The sequence below is a fragment of the Marmota marmota genome, unplaced genomic scaffold (genome assembly GCF_001458135.2).
Source record: "Marmota marmota marmota unplaced genomic scaffold, marMar, whole genome shotgun sequence".
Classification (NCBI taxonomy): Eukaryota; Metazoa; Chordata; class Mammalia; order Rodentia; family Sciuridae; genus Marmota; species Marmota marmota.
The window spans coordinates 40200423-40218292 of NW_026000037.1; the positions used below are offsets into that span (position 1 = coordinate 40200423).

The 17870-nt window shown below is 37.5% G+C and overlaps 1 protein-coding gene across 1 annotated transcript in view; it reads right to left on the bottom strand.

Annotated features, from left to right (window-relative positions):
• The window catches only part of Neb (nebulin), a 200620-nt gene that overhangs the window by 83838 nt on the left and 98912 nt on the right, over positions 1-17870 (bottom strand). Inside the window, exons 73-85 of the mRNA XM_048812256.1 lie at positions 16936-17247; positions 15321-15524; positions 14778-14882; positions 11050-11157; positions 9105-9416; positions 7914-8117; positions 6629-6733; positions 6376-6483; positions 5705-6016; positions 4840-5043; positions 3486-3590; positions 2586-2693; positions 163-474 (exon numbers count right to left, since the gene is read on the bottom strand). Coding sequence (XP_048668213.1) covers positions 163-474; positions 2586-2693; positions 3486-3590; positions 4840-5043; positions 5705-6016; positions 6376-6483; positions 6629-6733; positions 7914-8117; positions 9105-9416; positions 11050-11157; positions 14778-14882; positions 15321-15524; positions 16936-17247 — 2499 coding nt within the window. The remainder of the gene's footprint in view (positions 1-162; positions 475-2585; positions 2694-3485; positions 3591-4839; positions 5044-5704; positions 6017-6375; positions 6484-6628; positions 6734-7913; positions 8118-9104; positions 9417-11049; positions 11158-14777; positions 14883-15320; positions 15525-16935; positions 17248-17870) is intronic.

Here is a 17870-nt window from a genome sequence, read left to right on the forward strand (position 1 = left end):
GCTTCTATAAGAAAGAATCCTTTATAAGAAAGAAAATGTTTGAAAAGACTCTATTACCATGAATTATACAGATTACTTCAGGTTCTATTAAGATTACCATTTAAATTAAGCCTCTAGGGAACAAACACACATCTCCCCAGAATCTGATGACAATATACGCACATCACTCTGCAGTTCATAGGCTTTCTTGGCCTGGATCACATCGTTCTGATCTGGCAGACATATCCACTGGTGCAGATAATTGCGATAATCAATGTCGCTAACCAGGACCTGGCATTTCTTGGCTTGGACAATTGACATCATGTCCAAGGGTGTATTGTAAATTCCCTTAGATTTCTCATAAGCTTTCTTGTACTCTCTGTCACTCTGGATCTTGGCGGCATGTATAGACCATACCAACTTGGGGTCATCTTGCAGGCTGCGGAAACCCACGTGGTGGCCTAGCTGCTTACGGTAGCCTTCTTTGTATTTGTACTAAAGTTGTAAAAAAACAGATTAAACAACAACAACATGAAAATAAGGTAGTGAGGATTTTTCTTTAAATGATTTCAGGATATTTTCTTAACTTTAATGTAAATTAGCTCAACACTGGCAGTTATTATATATTTCAGTTCACTTTAAAGAAAATAGGACAATTTTAGGTAGTTTTTTTTTTAGAAGAAATGAATAAATCAGGAAGGAAATAGCATGGCAAACAAGAATAAAAAATAATAACTAACTGTTATAGTTTGGATCTGGAATGTTCCCCAAAGTTCTTGTGTTTAAGGCCTTTTCTCCAGTGCAGCAATGTTTATAGAGATGGGACTTGGGAATTGCCAGGATCACGGGGGCTCTCACTTCACAAACGGATTAATTCATGGATGGATTCATAACTAAAGGTGTGGGAAACTGTAGGAGGTGTGACCTAGTTGAAGGTAGTGGGTCCTTAAGGTAAGTCCCTTGGAATATTATTCTTATCCCTGGCCCTTTTCTCTCTGCTTTGCAACCCCCATGAGGTGAGAGTTTTGCTCTACCAAGCTCTCACTGACATGATGTGCTGCCTCACAAACCACAGATATGGGGCCAGCCAAACGTGGACTGAAACCATGAGACCAAATAAATCTTTCCTCCTTTAAGCTGATTTCTCAGGCATTTTGTCACAGTGATAGAAAACAGACTAACACAATCACACTAAGCAGTCACTGTATGTCACACACTATTATGAGAGCTTCAAATGAATTAGGTTGATCCATATGAAACCATGGAAGTGTTTTAGTCGAAAACTGTTTAATAGTGGCAATTATACAATGTCTCTATGAGGTAGATACTGTTTTTTTTAAGTACTAGGGATTGAATTCAGGAGCCATTTAACACTGAGCTACACACCCAGATCTTTATCTTTTTTCTAAATTGCCCAGGCTGGCCTTGAACTTGTGGTCCTCTTGCCTAAGCCTTCTATATCGCTGGGATTATAGGCAGGTGCCACTCTGCCCATAATACTATTATTATCCTATATTTAATTGGAAGAAATAAGGCACAGTGAGGGTAACCAAGGTTGCCTGGCAAGTGGAACATAAGGTCAGATGGTTTCCCAAGAGCACTGAGGATACCTCAGGCAGGGAAAAGTCATGTGATTGGTTTTGGAGCTGGAGAAGTAATATATACATTTTGGGGATGGAAATCAAGATTATTGACTTGAATCAAAAAATGACAATTAAAGGTCTATGGACTACAGTTTCTATCAGATGAGTTGAGAACAAAAATGATGTCCTTTTCTTTCCTGAATTGGATAAGATGGGGAAGTCTGGACAGAAGGGAGAGAAAACTGGGACTAAGGCAGTTACTGTGAACCAGCTATGGTTATTGGTTATTGAAAGTAAAAATGAGGCATAGAAGGAGGTAACAGCTGGATACATGAGATAAAAAACAAATAAATAGAGAAGAACCTCAGGTGGGGGCGGGGAAGAGTATCTTAAAGATTTAGAGCTGGCAGTAGGAGTAGGCTTGGTAGGATAATTGTTTTGACTATTAGTTTTTAAATTAGTGTTAAGTAAATTTGAAAACATTACTGAAAGCATTCTACATAAGCCTTCAGTATAAAATGTTTAATATAAAATGTGAGTTCAGTAATAAGTCTTATATGAAACTACCATCTATTTTTTATATTGTGGAAAATGGCAGAAATGTTTGGGGATAAAATACATTATATTTGTTTCTCAATTTTCTCCAAAAATTTCCTAAGGATTTTTCATAATATTTTGTTTCTACTTAGAAACAAAGCAGAAGACTGATCTACCTATCTATCTATCCCTATCTATCTATCTATCTATCTGAAACTACTTTTTAGTAGAGTTTCTTTTGAGGGAAAACATGGAAGGCAGCATAAGAAAAAAGCACCCATTTCTGAATTCTGTTTATGGTTGGCTCGTTTACTCTATCTATCTATATCTATCTGTAGCAATATAGATTAACATTTTTAACTTAAGTTTTTAGCACATGACAAAATGTGATTGTTTGCATGGATTAAAAAAGTCAAAATTCTTGACAAATAGTGTCCCCATTTGTTTTATAGAAGAGAAGAATCACAAGAAATCGAGGAAAGTTACCTCACTTGCAATTTCTCTGGAGGCTTTGGCGTGTTTGATTTCAATGGCATCTGCTCTTATGTCGTAGCCTTTCTGCTTGGCTTCGTCCCAGTCTTTTTGGTAGAGTTTCTATTGAGGGAAAACATGGAAAGTGGCATAAGAAAAAAAGCACCTACTTCTGAATTCTTTTTATTGTTGGTTGTTTACTTTGTAGAGCATAGGATACTTTTAAAGCTAAACATCTAACTCTATTAATATTTGAATATTTATGCTCATCATAATATGGTATGTACTTGAAAATATTCCACTGCACAGGACACGGAAACTAAGAGTCAACATAAAACCAGAGAATCTGTATCAAAGTACCAGACAAGACTGGATAAGATTTTTTTTCCTTATTTTGCCCTTTGATGCATCAGACGTGTTTGCTAAAGGTATAAGACATAGATATCATATGGACCCTGCTCTTCAAATATGACTAAAATTTCTTTTGACTTTCATATGGCTTTGAAATGTCAAACAAGAAAGTTCTGAGTCAATCAAAACAGACACTAATAAGATAACAGACACTGTTGAGAGTCAATGGAACATGACTAGGGTTCCACTGTTCCCAATGAACATATGAGAAATGGAGCCACAACCGCTGGATAGAGGAGGATGTATCAAGGTTGAAAGCAGATCACCAAAAGGACTCAGGTATTCCAACTCCTGCAGTCCAGGCACCTAGCCATGTATCTATGCTAACATTTAAATGAGAATTTACATTCATTTGCTTTGGGAATGATAGCTAAAGAAAAAAAAATCTAGCACTGAAAGCCATGAACATTTCTAAGGTAGGTAATTTTTCAATTATAACACACTCCACAAGCTGACTGACACTGTCCCACAAAGGCCTTTACAGTTCATATTTATAGCACTTACATTGCTAATTTGCAAGGCATTGATTTGGGCCTGTAGCATAACTGGTGTATCTGAAGGAATGTTGATGTTGGTTTTATCTTTATTCCAGGCTTCTTGATACAGCCTCTGTGGAGAGAAGGGAAATATTTAATTCAATGATAGAGAATGCACATTTGAAATATTAAGACTTAGTAACTATTTTATCTGGGAAAATGTTTCTAAAATATGTTTAGGATGGTTTATTTGATGTGACAACTTGGCCAGGCAATGATACTCAGATATTTAGTCAAATATTATTCTGAATGTTTCTGTTAAAATAATTTTCAGATAAGATTCAGATTTATATCAGCAGACTTTAAACAAAGCAGAGGACCCTCCATAATGGAGTGGGGGTCATCCAATCAATTGAAGGTCCTTGACAGTCTGATCTCCCCAAACAAGAAGGAATTCGGCCAGCAAACTGTCATTTGGTGGTGGTGATGGGGTGGGTACTTGGGACTGAACTCATGGGCACTCACTCACTGAGCCATATCCCCAGCCCTATTTTGTTTTTTATCTAGAGACAGGGTCTCATTGAGTTGCTTAGCACATAACCATTGCTGAGGCTGACTTCGAACTCTCAATCCTCCTGTCTCAGCCTCCTGAGCTACAGGGATTACAGGTATGTGCCACTGCACCTGGCTCAGCAAACTGTCTTTGAACTTGAACTGCGGTCTTCCCTGGGTCTCAAATCTGCTGGTCTGCCTTGCAGATTTTGGAATTGCCAGTCTGCAATATTGCATGTATCAGTTCTTTAAAATCTCAGTCTCTCTGTGTGTTCATAAATACATTTATAAATACATTCGATAGGATATGTTTCTTTAGGGAATCCTGACTCTCACAATGTTATACCATTTATTATATAACATTATATTACATGTCTTATTATTAATAGAATTATTTATTTCCCTGAATTATCACTGAGATAACTTAATAACTGAGTCACATCCCTAGCCCTCTTATGTTTCATTTTGAGACAGGGTCCTGCTAAGTTGCTTAGGGTCTTGCTAAGTTGCTGAGGCTGGCTTTGAACTTCAGATCCTTTTGTCTCAGCCTCCTGAGCTGCTGGGATTACAGGTTACACCACCACACTCGGCCTTATCATTGAGAGATATTTTTCATTTTATTGCTTCAAAGTATGTGTGTGGGAGGGGAAGGCACAATGTATTTGTCAGAGTTCTGCTTTTCACATGCCTTCACTAAACTAGTCCAGTGACTCTTGGATTTGCCCACCACTGTAATTCACTGAAGAGAGCTTGTACTTGCTTGGTTTCACTGCCATTATCTGAACACACAGTCCAGAAAGACAGAAGCTTGGTAGTACGATGATTCTTACCTCACTCATTTGCAGAGAATTGGCTTTTGCCAGGACAATTTCTGGAGTGTCAACAATGCAGGTGAATTTCAAATCTTCTGGTCGCGTCCTATAGAGTCTTTCATTCACAAGGTCCTGTGCACCCTTCACTCTGGTCATTTCTACAGAGCCTTCTGGCATCCAGCCAATGCCACGTAGCCATTCCAGGTCTGCTTTATACACACTCTATAAAGACGGTAGAGAAATCATTGTTCCAAGTGTTAGGCATTCAGCCCTCAATGGAAAAATAAAGTGGAGGGGGTGATGAGCACAGACAGTAGTTCTGAAAAAGTAAAACCTAAGATCTTGCATAAGATATATGTTGGTGACAAAAGTCATTTGTAAAACCAAAATTATTTCTACAAGCCACAAATAAGAAACACCTCTAATAAAGAATTTCATGATATAATTATTTGATATTTCTAAAAGTTTTAAAATTGGAAAAATTTTAAAGGAAAATTTTATTAAATCTTATTCCATTTTAATCCTATAATAACTGATCCAATGAAATACTATTTAGTGTTTTGGATCTGGCCTAACAGTGGCAATTATTTTAAAAACACCCAGATGCTTTATATTTGTGTAAAATATATCTTCATTGCTAGAAATTACAAATGACATAAGAAAACAGTTTTGAAACAAGGCCAGGAAATAAAGGACATGATTTCATCTCTCTATGCTTCCCATGAATGCCTAAATAGGGGTTTGTATTAATGTGAATAGTGTCTCCTCACCCTGCCTGAGTTACACAGTGGATGACTATCTGTCCACTAGGCATACTGGACAATTCGCAAATCTATGATATTCAGCCCTCAGTTCCTTCCTTTCCAAAGCACAAATCACTTACATCACTCTGCAGTTCATAGGCCTTCTTGGCTTGGATGATGTCGTTCTGATCAGGTAAGCAGGTCCAGTGGTGCAAGTAGTTGCGATAATCAATATCACTGACCAGAGTCTGGCATTTCTTGGCCAGCAAGATGCCCAACATGTCCACTGGGCTAGAGAACTTGGTCTTCCACTTCTGAAAGTCCTTTTTGTACTCAAGTTCACTGTTAATCTTCCCTGCATGTATGGCACACATAATCCTGGGATCATCTTCAATGCACTGGGCTCCAATATGGTGGCCTTTCTGTTTCTCATATGCTTCCTTGTATTTGTACTAAAATGCCAGAAATACAGATTTAGTTTGGAGACCATGCTCATGGGGAGAATTAAAGACAATATGAAATGGGTAAGAATTTTATACTTCAGACATTTTGACATCTCTGGGCAATTTTATGTTATTTTTTTATACTATAATAAAAATACTCATATATTTTCATTGGTGGGAACTTTCCCTGCAGCAACTCCAACTCAAGTTCCAAAAGTATTTTTCTTCTCTGTGACAATTAAGGGAAAGATCTTTCAAGGAAGTAGGACCGGAGGCATGTGGAAGCAATTACAAAGTGTGGTCCATTAGCCCAACTTTGGGTTATTCAGCACTGTGGGGACTCGGGGAGTTAGACGGAAGGTACTCACATCACTGGCAATGTCCCTAGAGGCCTTGGCACTTTTGATGGAAATAGCATCTTCTCTCAGATCATAGTCCTTCATCTTTGATTCATCCCACCCTTTGGTATAAAGTTTCTAGGTGGAAGATAAAACACACACACACAAAATAAAAGTGTTTTAGGAAATTAATAGGCCAATTCTAGAGAAGAAATCATTAAGGTAGAAGAAGCATTCTAATGACTTCTAGAAAGGCATAGGGGACAATCAGGAAATCTCTTACTTGGCTGATATTGGCAGAATTGCTCTTTGCTAGCAGGATTTCTGGGGTGTCCGGCATCACATGGATGGAGGCTTTGTCAGCATCCCAAGCTTCTGTGTATAAATGCTACAGGAGGGTGGGGGGAAACAGAACCTTCTGTGAAATCCAGTTACTATCCAATTTAACTACAAAATCAATCCTGTTAAGGTTATTTGGAAGTAGGGGGAGGAAAAGGGTAGTGGAGAATAAAACAGGGCGATGTTTAAACACTACATAGCTGTTTCACAGCTAATATAAAGCTCTAATTATGAATTCTTTTAATCCAATGAATCACAAGCTTCTTCTTAGGATGTTGGAGGTAGAGCTTGGTGATAGAGCTATAATACAGTAGGAATCCCGAGACACCAGAGTCCATCTCAAGTTCAAACTCAACTTCACTCTAACTTGTGCAATCTTCAGAATGGTACAAAACTCCTCAAATTCCTCATTTCTAAGAGGGGGATATTTATATCTTCTTTGAATATTTTAAAGGATTAGCTGCATATATAAAATATCTGAGCCATAGTAGGTTCTTAAGTTTTGTTTTTTTTCTTTTGGTGTTTCCTACTGTTATTATCTTTGTGGTTGCTATTATGGACGAAATAGTTTCTGGAGTTTTATAGCTCCAACTCTGAAGTCTGCTATTTGAGAGCCAATTTCCTATTCTGATTTGAGCACTCAATCTTACTACTGAATGATTAGAAAATGTTCAGGCCAGGCCAGAATTCAGTTAAGCTCAATTCAATCTAAAATGTGCATAAAGAATAAACAGATTGATAGAACTCTAGAGGACAAAAGTGATCATCTATCTTATGTAATGAAAGCAGAAATAGCAGCTCATTTGTTAAAGTGGATTTCTACAACCTAAGATGGAAAAGCAACTAATTTGTGTCTGGCACTACTATGAAACACCATGTTGCTTGGCTTATATTCTTTATTAGATGGACGGAGAAAACCAACAGCTCGAGTCTGCTCTGGGAAAGGTAATGCATTCATGGTATTGCTAGGTCCTGCTCAAGAGGGAATGTGCAGTACTTGGAGCAATTACTTGGGGTTATGTTTTCACAGGCACACAGGGAATTAGAGGGCATGGTTTGAGACAGTGTAGAGATCCAGCCTTCCAGAAGCCAAGCAGATACTTAGGTGAAGGCCTGCATGAGAATCAGGTCCATTCCACCTCCTTTCTCTGATGATCCTTGAGGGCATTTTCTACTCCACAAGCCAAGTTCATTATGACTCTGGCAACAGGAAGCAGCTGAGGACTCACCTTGCTCATTGTGAGGGCATTATTCTTTGCCAGGACAATTTCCGGGGTGTCTGTGATGCATGTGAATTTGAGCTGGTTTGCAGGCTGGCGGTATTTCCTGTCACTCAGGATTTCTCCAGCTCTCTTCACCTTCTCCACCTCAACAGAGCCAATGGGAACCCATCCAATGCCTCTCAGCCACTCAAGATCAGCCTTGTAAATAGCCTGAAAATGAAATAATGCCAAATATTTAGATATTACCTAATGATCCTGGTGCCAGAGCTTGATGTTTCTATTTATTTATGAATGAATGACAGGGTCTAACTGCCCAGGCTAGACTTGAACTTGTGATCTTCCTGCTTTAGTCTCCCAAATTGCTGGGATTGCAGGCCTGTGCCACCAAACACAGCTCAATCTTGATTAAACATATACAGACAATTTATAATTCTGAGACTTATTTGTGTACGTTTCTAGGAGATCCACAGGACTGCCTTACTTTATTGAGAATAGCTGGTCAAATGCCTTGTCTTTGATAGAAGTCAATATTAGCTGTTTTAAAGACCTATAAAATCTCTTTAATAGTGTTATTTCAGTGACACAAAACCACTTTAAGGAAATTACCACCTCCCTCCTGAAACAAGGTGTTTATTCTCTGATGTGATTCTCCATACATACTTGGGTGGGAATAGTACTCTATTAGAATTCAGTGGGTTCCTATCTTATGGACAGTAGCCCTCACAGCCAGCCATGTGATATATGCAAAGGATGAATGCCTGTGATCGACCATTTGTGAATTAATGTGTTTTTTGGGGAACAATAAAATATGGCATTTTTATTCATATGATTCTATGTGCATGCTTCTAAGTCAAAGAATACTCACCTTTTTACTTTAAGTTCCTTCTCTTGTCTTAGGATTTGAGTAAAAATGAATTTTATCCCTTTCATTTTCTTCCCTGAACTCAAATAATTGACTATAGAAGAAATTTTTTTTCATAAATAAGGGTAACAATTCTTATTGAATATTTTTTGAAAACATTTTTTAAAACAATGACACTATTTTTACTATTCTTCCAAGAGTGACTAGTCAGAGCCTGATCAAAACATGGAGCTACAATACTCAAAAGATAGTACTTGAATCTATGGCACAAAATATTTATGAACCCCCTTTTAAGACTTTTAAACACATGGTTGAAGGATGTCAGAGTCACTCACATCACTCTGCAGGTCGTAGGCTTTCCGGGCCTGAATGACATCGTTCTGATCTGGAAGGCAGATCCATTCATGTAGAGGATGCCTATAGTCAATGTCACTCACAAGGATCTGGCATTTCTTGGCCAGCACTACCCCCAGCATGTCCACTGGGCTACTGAACTTGGTCTTCCACTTCTCAAAGTCCTTCTTGTACTCCCGGTCACTCTGGATCTTGGCCACATGGATGGACCACATCATCTTGGGGTCATCCTTAATGTTCCGGGCCCCAATGTGGTGGCCCAGCTGTTTGCGGTAGCCTTCCTTGTACTTGTACTGGAGAAAGAAAAGGAATATTAGTCTAATGATTAAAAATACACACTATTTCTTCATTTTACCCTCTCCCATCATGAGGAGAGAGGTGAATATCATCAACCCCATTTTATAAAGTAGGAACCTGAAGATCACATCACAAGTAGGGGGCAGGGCTGAGTCTAAAGGGAGAGCTTCTTGTTCCTAATATTTTTCCCTTTTTCTACACTATACTACCTGGTGTACCATTGTACTTCCTTAACAAGTAAAAATAAAACATCTTGTACAACCCAATGGGACATCTACTCCATGTTAGAATGCCTATAATTACAGCTATTTGTGAGGTCAAGGCAGGAGGATTGCAAGTTTGAGACCAGGCTGAGCAATTTGGTGAGACCCTGTCTCAAAATAAAAGGTAAAAAAGGGTTGAGGATGTATCTCAGTGGTAAAGGGCCTCTGTTTCCAATCCCCAGTATCAAAAAACAAACAAAATGCATGTTTTTTTAAAAAATGTTTAACATTAATAATATTTTAGAACACCTTCCTTATTATTAGAATTGAAAGTGAAGTCCCTGGCCAATGATATATATCACATGTAAATAGTTTATGTGCCACAAGGAAAGATCTCTCTTATTTGACCTGTGAACATTAAACTTTCACCAACAGAGTCACATGCTGGGGTTAAGACTACTTTTAAAATCCAAGAATAACATCAAGATCCAATTTACTATGAGATGATCACAATGTGGGCTTCTCTAGCATAATAGCTGGAAAGTGTTTAAAAATAGAAGGAATGAAGTCCAAAGTACATAAGAATGTAAGTCTGAGGCATGGGCCCTTCCAGAAGTCTGGATCTTGCTCTGGGGAGGCCTGGTACACAGTGGGGTCAAGGATACCCTAAGGAGTTGTTTTTCACATGAAGAAAAGGAGCAGAGACAAGAGACAAAAAGGTGCTGCAAAGAAACTTCACTTATTTCACAATTTATTCTTGCTAGGGGCATCTTAGTAAGAGAACATGGAGATATTCATCATTATTCTGCTTTCAGTGTCAAATAATAAATGGGCAGAAGTAGTGTGAAAGAGTTCACATTTATATTGATCAGTTTACTTGAGGTATTAATATCTTTAATTTCACAAACCTCTGGGATGTTTGAGCATCTTAGATGCTCAATTCTTCAGGCTCAAAAAAAAATCTATTTTTTACTTTTTTAAGAATATGTTTTTAGCAGATGTGGTGGCACACACCTATAATCCCAGCAGTTCAGGAGGCTGAGGCAGGAGGATCATGAATTCAAAGCCAGCCTCAGCAAAAGAGAGGCGCTAAGCAACTCAGTGAGACCCTGTCTCTAAATAAAATACAAAATAGGGCTGGGGATACAGCTCAGGGGTCAAGTGCCTCAAAGTTCAATCTCCTGTATCTCTCTCCCACCAAAGAGAATGTGTCTCTTTCTTGATGGATTAACAGGTACAACTGGTACATTATTTAGTGCCTGATTTCCTTTCCTCCTTTGTCATTTGCAACTTTGTGTGTGTGAGAATCATGAGAGGAAATTGAGATCTGTAAGGACAACTGAAATTCTGGCGAGAAAAATTCTAAAAGCTGCCATTTGTCAACATCTGTGTGTAAGAAATACTTCTTTCAAAACTTTCAACTTACATCACTAGCAATATCTCTTGAAGCCTTGGCTGCTTGGATTGGAATTGCATCCAGCCGCAGGTCACAGCCTTCCTTCCGAGACTCTTCCAAAGCAAGTTTATAGAGTTTCTGTGGAAAAGAGAGTCGTTAGTCATCACTTTTTCATAAAAGATGAAGCTGCTTGTTTTGTTAACTTTTCTATCCTCATTAAACAACTGGAAAAAAATCCACAAAGTCAACTACTCAGGTGGGTTTACAAACTATGCACAAGTTTTAAACTTTGGGATTTTGTTGACTGGTAAATTTCATAAATTTGTTGGTAAATCAGCATTTGGTTGCCAAAATTTTACTTTGATAAACAAGCACATGTGAAAACAACCATTTTCAGTTGTCATCATAAGTAAAGGATGGCCATCTTACTACTAAAGGAGGAAAAAGAATAGGGAGTGTTTAAAAATCCATATTTGATTTTACGAAAACTTCAATTTGTTGCTCTTACTGATTTTTTCATTGCTGTGGACTATCATCAGGTGTAGCTATCTGTGCAAGTACACTAAATGACAAACAGAATATATTAAAGCAGCAAAATAATACAGGGCATAATAACTTCCTGAGTTCCAACCTACTGTCTGCTTATTATAACTGTTGAATAAAACACAGCTGACCACAGTATCCATGAGGGTTTGTTCCACAAACTTCTCTTCTCCTCTGCCAAAATCCTTTGCTGCTCAAGTCCCTCATATAAAATGGCATAGATTTGCAATTAACTTACATCATCCAGGACACTTTAAATCATCTCTAGATTACTTATAACAGCTAATACAATGTAAATACCATGTAAATAGTTGTTGCATTATATTTTTTAGGGAACAAAAACAAAAGAAAAGTCTGTGTATGTTCAGTACAGATGCAATTTTATTTTCTTTTTTTGGTACCAGGTATTGAACCTAGTGGCATTTACTCAATGAGCCACATGCCCATCCCTTTGTTATATTTTTAATTAGATACAGGGTCTCAATAAGTTGCTTTGGGCCTCGATAAGTTGCTGAGGCTGGCTTTGAACCTACGATCCTCCTGCTTCAGCTTCCCAACATGCTGAGATTACAGGCATGGGCCACCATACCCAGCACAGATGCAAATTAAAAAAAAAAAAACAGTATTGATCCATGATTGTTGAATCTACTGATGTGGAACCTGCAGATATGAGGGGCTGATTGATACACATACTGATATCTGTAGGGGAAAGTTATAACAGTGTGATTACCATTTTTTTCCCTCCAAAGTACCCTATTTCTTAATACTTGTGCTCTAACTTTCTCTCCTTTCTGCTGACGTGCCTGGGGCATCCTCTGCTCTTACATATACATTCATTTGCCCCAAGCATTATTAAATCAGTTACTTATTATGCTACTAAGTAATGTCATTTCCTCCCTTTGTCACTCAGGCCTTGAAAGCAATAGCTCATCCTTCTTCTTTTCATGCAAGACCCAAACAACAAGGTCTTAAGATCATCACGACCTAAAGCTAGGTCTAATCAACTGGAACCAGAGGAAGGAAGAGAAGACATTTATGTCAGTTTCTTGCATATGTTGGAATTATTTTCTTTGGCATAAACACGTCACATTCTTTTTTTTATGACAGTTGGCAGAGCTGATCACAGGCTATGCTGTGGGCCAGTGATGAAGCATGATAACCTGGCAATCTTGCTATTATCCCAAAGCCCAGAGCTGCAGCACTGCTGAAAGCATATGATCCTTCTCTCAGTGTTTGGTTCAAAGAAAAAATATCAGTCACTGTGGCAATGATGACAACAATGCCAGGAAAATTCTTTTGATACTAGAAGAGTTTATTTTTCTTCTTTTCTTTTTTTAAGAAATGTGTATACGTATGTCTTAATTTCTCTATGTAGTTGTTTGCTTTCAAACAAGCAAAACACTGACTTTCCTTGGTGTATCTTAAGCTGAAATATTCTCCTTTTCTTGGACTGGACTACCTGAGTCTATTCTCCCATAATTAGGAAAGCATTTTTAAAGTTACTTCTGAAAAGAAATTTTAAGGCTTACACTAAAAACTATTTTGACTGAGACAGAAAAAAAAAGAGGGCTGGGGTTGTGGCTCAGTGGTAGAGAGCTTGCCTGGCATGTGTGAGGCCCTGGATTGGATCCTCAGCATCGCATATAAATAAATATAAAATAAAAAATCCACTGACAACTAAAAAATGTTTAAAAAAAGAGTGTAATTACTGTTAGGCTATTTCTCCATGAGGCAGCAAAGATTTTCTCCCATTTCGTAGGGTCTCTCTTCGTATTCTTAATTATTTACTGTACAGAAGCTTTTTAATTTGATGCCATCCCATTTACTAACTCTCAGCATTATTTCCTGAGCTTTAGGGTTCCTACGGAAAAAGTCTGTGCCTATATGTTGGAGTGTTCACCTTACATTTTCTTCTAGGAGTGGCATAGTTTCTGGCCTAACTCCAAGGTCTTTGATCCATTTTGAGTTGATTTTTGTGTAGGTAAGGGTCTAGTTTTATTCTTCTACGTAGGGATAACCAGCACCATTTGTTAACAAGACTGACTTTTCTCCAATGTATATTTTTGGCACTTTTGTCAGGATCAAATGACTGTGGATACATGGGGTTTTCTGTCTTCTATCCTATACCATTGTTCTATGTATGTTTTTAAGCCACTACCATACAGTATAATTTCAAGTCAGGTACTGTGATGCTTCCAATATTGCTTTTATCACTTGGAATTGCTTTGGCTATTCTAGGTCTTTTAGTCTTCCAAATGAATTTTCGAACTTGTTTTCTTCTAGTTCTAGGAAGAATGCCATTGGTATTTTGATGGGAATTGCATAGAATCTGTATATTGCTTTTGGTAGTATGGCCACTTTAACAATATTAATTCTGCCTATCCGTGAACATGGGAAGTCTTTCCATCTTCTTGTCTCTTCAGTTTGCTTCTCTGATGTTCTATAGTTCTCACTGTAGAGGTTTTTACCTCCTTGGTTTATTTATTCCTAGGGTTCTTTGTTTTGTTTTGCTTTTGTTTTGAGGCTATTGTGAATGGAATTGTTTTCCTGATCTCTTTCTCAGCTGATTCATGATTGGAATATAGGAAAGCTATTGATTTCTGTATGTGGATTCTGTAACCTGTTACTTAACTGAATTTGTTTATTAGCTCTAGTTGTATTTTGGTGGAGCTATTTCATTCTCCTAAATATAGGATCATATCATCTGCAAACAGTGATAATCTTCCTTTCCTATTTTTATCCCTTTTATTTCCTTCTTCTTCCTTAATTGCTCTGGCAAGAACATCTAGTTCATACACATTCTATTTCCTGGTAGGCTGCCCTCCATTATGGACCTACCACATGATGTAAAATTGAACCAAGGGAGAACTCTCTCAATGACAATGTTGGTTTGGAATACGTATAAGTTAGTCAAAACATTTCACTAAGAGCTGGAGGCATGATGGTACAGGCTTCTAATCCCATCCACTTGGGAGGCTGAGGTAGAAAATTGCAGATTTGAGACTTCACAATTTAGCAAGACCCTGTCTCAAAATTTTAAAAAATCTAAAAGCTGGGTATATAGTTCAGTGATTAAGCACTTGCTCACCATACGTGAAGATCTGAGTTCAAACCTCAGTACCAAAAAGACAAAAAAAGAACAAAACAAAAGGAAACAAAAATATTCCACTAATGAAACAGATACTATAGTTCATCACAGAAACGCAGATACTCACATCACTGTAGTTTATTCGGTTGAGTTTAGCTAGCATGATTTCTGGGGTATCAGGCATGACATGGATTGTTTTCTTGTCATTATCCCAGGCTTCAGTATACAAACGCTTTAAAAGAAAATAAAAAAAAAATTATTTTGGTGTTCATAAACATTTTTTTCTTTTGATTATATGCCAGTCATCTCTCTTGAATGCAAAGCAGAAACAAAACTTAATAAGCTGTATATAAACTCCTGCTTTTGTTTTTCATTAAAATTCCTTAAATAATTTAACTGTTAAAAAATTTTAACAGTTCTAAAAAGTATGTTTGGGTTGCAGTATTTAAATATCTGTAAAGCATTATGAATATTTTGCAGCACAGTGTTTTTAATATCAGTTTCATGGTTTGAAGTAGCACTGAGCAACCATGGTATGTATTATAGTGAAAAATCATTTTAAAAGGTGTTATAAATCTCATGGTAATCTCTGAAATATAAAAACATATCATACTTTTTACCTAGTCCTAGGGTAACTTCTCAGCTCTGACAGTGAGGACCAAAGACTCACCTTATTCATATTTAAAGCATTGTTCTTTGCCAGCACCTGCTCCGGTGAGTCAGTTATACTGGTGAATTTCAGGGTGTCTGGACGCTGACGATAGATATTATCACTCAGTATCTCTGTGGCCCTCTTGGCTTTAACCACTTCCAAGGAACCAATTGGAACCCAGCCGATACCTTTCATCCATTCCAGGTCGGACTTATACAAATTCTGAAGATCAATTGATTAAAAAAAAAAAAACAAATTTATTAGTTTTTTATCATTTATTAGTGGTTTGACTTCATAGTCACAAAATGGATCATACCAGAGAAACGAAAGGTACTATTCAACAGATAAAGAGGCCAGCATCCTCAATTAGCAGTCACTCACTCATAAGGATATTCTTTTCCTGATCATTCTTTGGTACAGAGGATTACATTAAGAATGATGATTTTTTTTTCAAAAAAAATACATTGTTCTGCCCTTGAGAGAATTACAAGATTTTTTTTTCCAGGAGGAATGTTTTTTTAATATTAAAAAAAAAGTGTGGTAATAGGTCCAAATAAAACCACACATTCAGACCAATGGCATGGGATTATTGACACCATAAGCTCTTGCTTTAGTTTTCATCTTTAAAAATGAGGTACATAAAGGGAACGTGGTATTGGGTGTTCATCTAATTAGTCATTTTATTTTTTATTTTCAATAGGACACACTGAATATTAACAAGTATTAGATGACTTGTTTTGAAAAAAAGTAAGAATGTCTTATTTCCTTATTTCCATCAGGAAATGTTAAGACTTGAATGTTTATTAAAGTGATTTAGTACAACGTACTTTTCTTCCCACTCTCTCCATATTACACTCTAATATCAGTACTCACACACATTTCCACCTCTTTACCCAAAAGTTGATAGTGATATTATTATTATTATTATTATTTAGTACTAGCAATTGAACATAGGGGTGTTTTACCATTGAGCCACATCCCCATTCCCTTTTACATTTTATTTTGACACAGGGTCTCACAAAGTTGCTTAGGACCTCACTAAGTTGCTGAGACTGACTTTGAACTTGTGATCCTCCCGCCTCAGACTCTGAATTTCTGGGATTACATGAATTTCTGGGATTACCATGTTCGGCTGCTAGTGATCCGTTTATTTATTTATTTATACACACATACATACTAGGGATCAAACCCAGGGTCACTTAACCACTGAGCCACTTCCCCATCCCTTTTTAAGATTTTATTAAGTTACTTAGGGCCTCACTAAGTTGCTGAGACTGGCTTTGAACTCATGATCCTCCTTCCTCAGCCTCCCAAGATGCTGGGATTACAGTTGTGCACCACTGTGCCCAGCTAGTGATTTATTTTTGAGGGTTAAGTTTCATCTAACTCAGACAAAGTATTCCTGAATCACTAGGATATACTCTTGTATAGAATTGATACTACTGATTTCCTCTTATATATAACTTTTAGAGAGGAAAACAAACTATAGTACTTCTAGCTGGAAACTCCTTCAGAGCATTCAACTGCATGTTGTTTGAAATATATAAATTCCAGTCCATTGGCACTAATTGGAACCCACAGACATGTTCCAGATCTGCTTTTGACATACAGAGGCAACAGCAGGGATACTCACATCGCTCTGGAGGTCATAGGCTTTCCGGGCATGAATGATGTCATTCTGGTCAGGCAGGCAGGTCCATTCATGCAGAGGGTGTTTATAGTCCACATCACTGACCAAGGTCTGACATTTCTTGGCCAAAACAATACCAAGCATGTCCACTGGGCTGCTGTACCTTGTCTTGTATTTCTCAAATTCTTTCTTATACTCACGGTCACTCTGCACTTTGGCAATGTGGAGGGACCACATTATCTTGGGATCATCATGGACGGCTCGGGCACCAATGTGGTGACCCAACTGCTTACGGTAGGCTTCTTTGTATTTGTACTGGAAGAGAGAACCCAACATATGAGGAGGTGGCACCAAAGGTGATCCCTGCTATTCTTTCTGTGAAATCCTCAAGTTAACAGGGGGTTTCCTCAAATGAGCTGCTCTGATGCTGCATATGGGCCCACTTAGGTCCAAAGAAAAAGGAGCTACGCTTAAAGTCTCCACAGAAGGACCCCTGACAATTCCTCTATATATGCTGGAGAATTTCTATGGTGTCAAAAGTGATAAAAGATGAACACTGAGTGAGCCCAATTAGAATGACAAGTCATGATAGCACCTTGGAAGTCCTCATGTGAGTCACTCCATCTGAGAGAACAACTGGGGTGCGTGTTTAGCTGGTTTAAAATTTTTATAGAAATTATTTTTTTTAAGAAATTAAACTAAATTTTTATAGAGAAACAGTTTCCTTTTCACAAATAATCCAGAAGGGGTAGTTTAAAAATGGGCAATTTTATTTAATGGACATAGTTTCAGTTTTGCAAGATGAAAAATGATGAAGATCTATGTTCAACAATATGAATACATTGAATGCTGTGCAATTGTATACTTGAAAATGGTTTAGATGGTAAATTTTATGTAGGTTTTGTTTCTTTTCTTTTTTTTTTTTTTTTTTTTTCCCC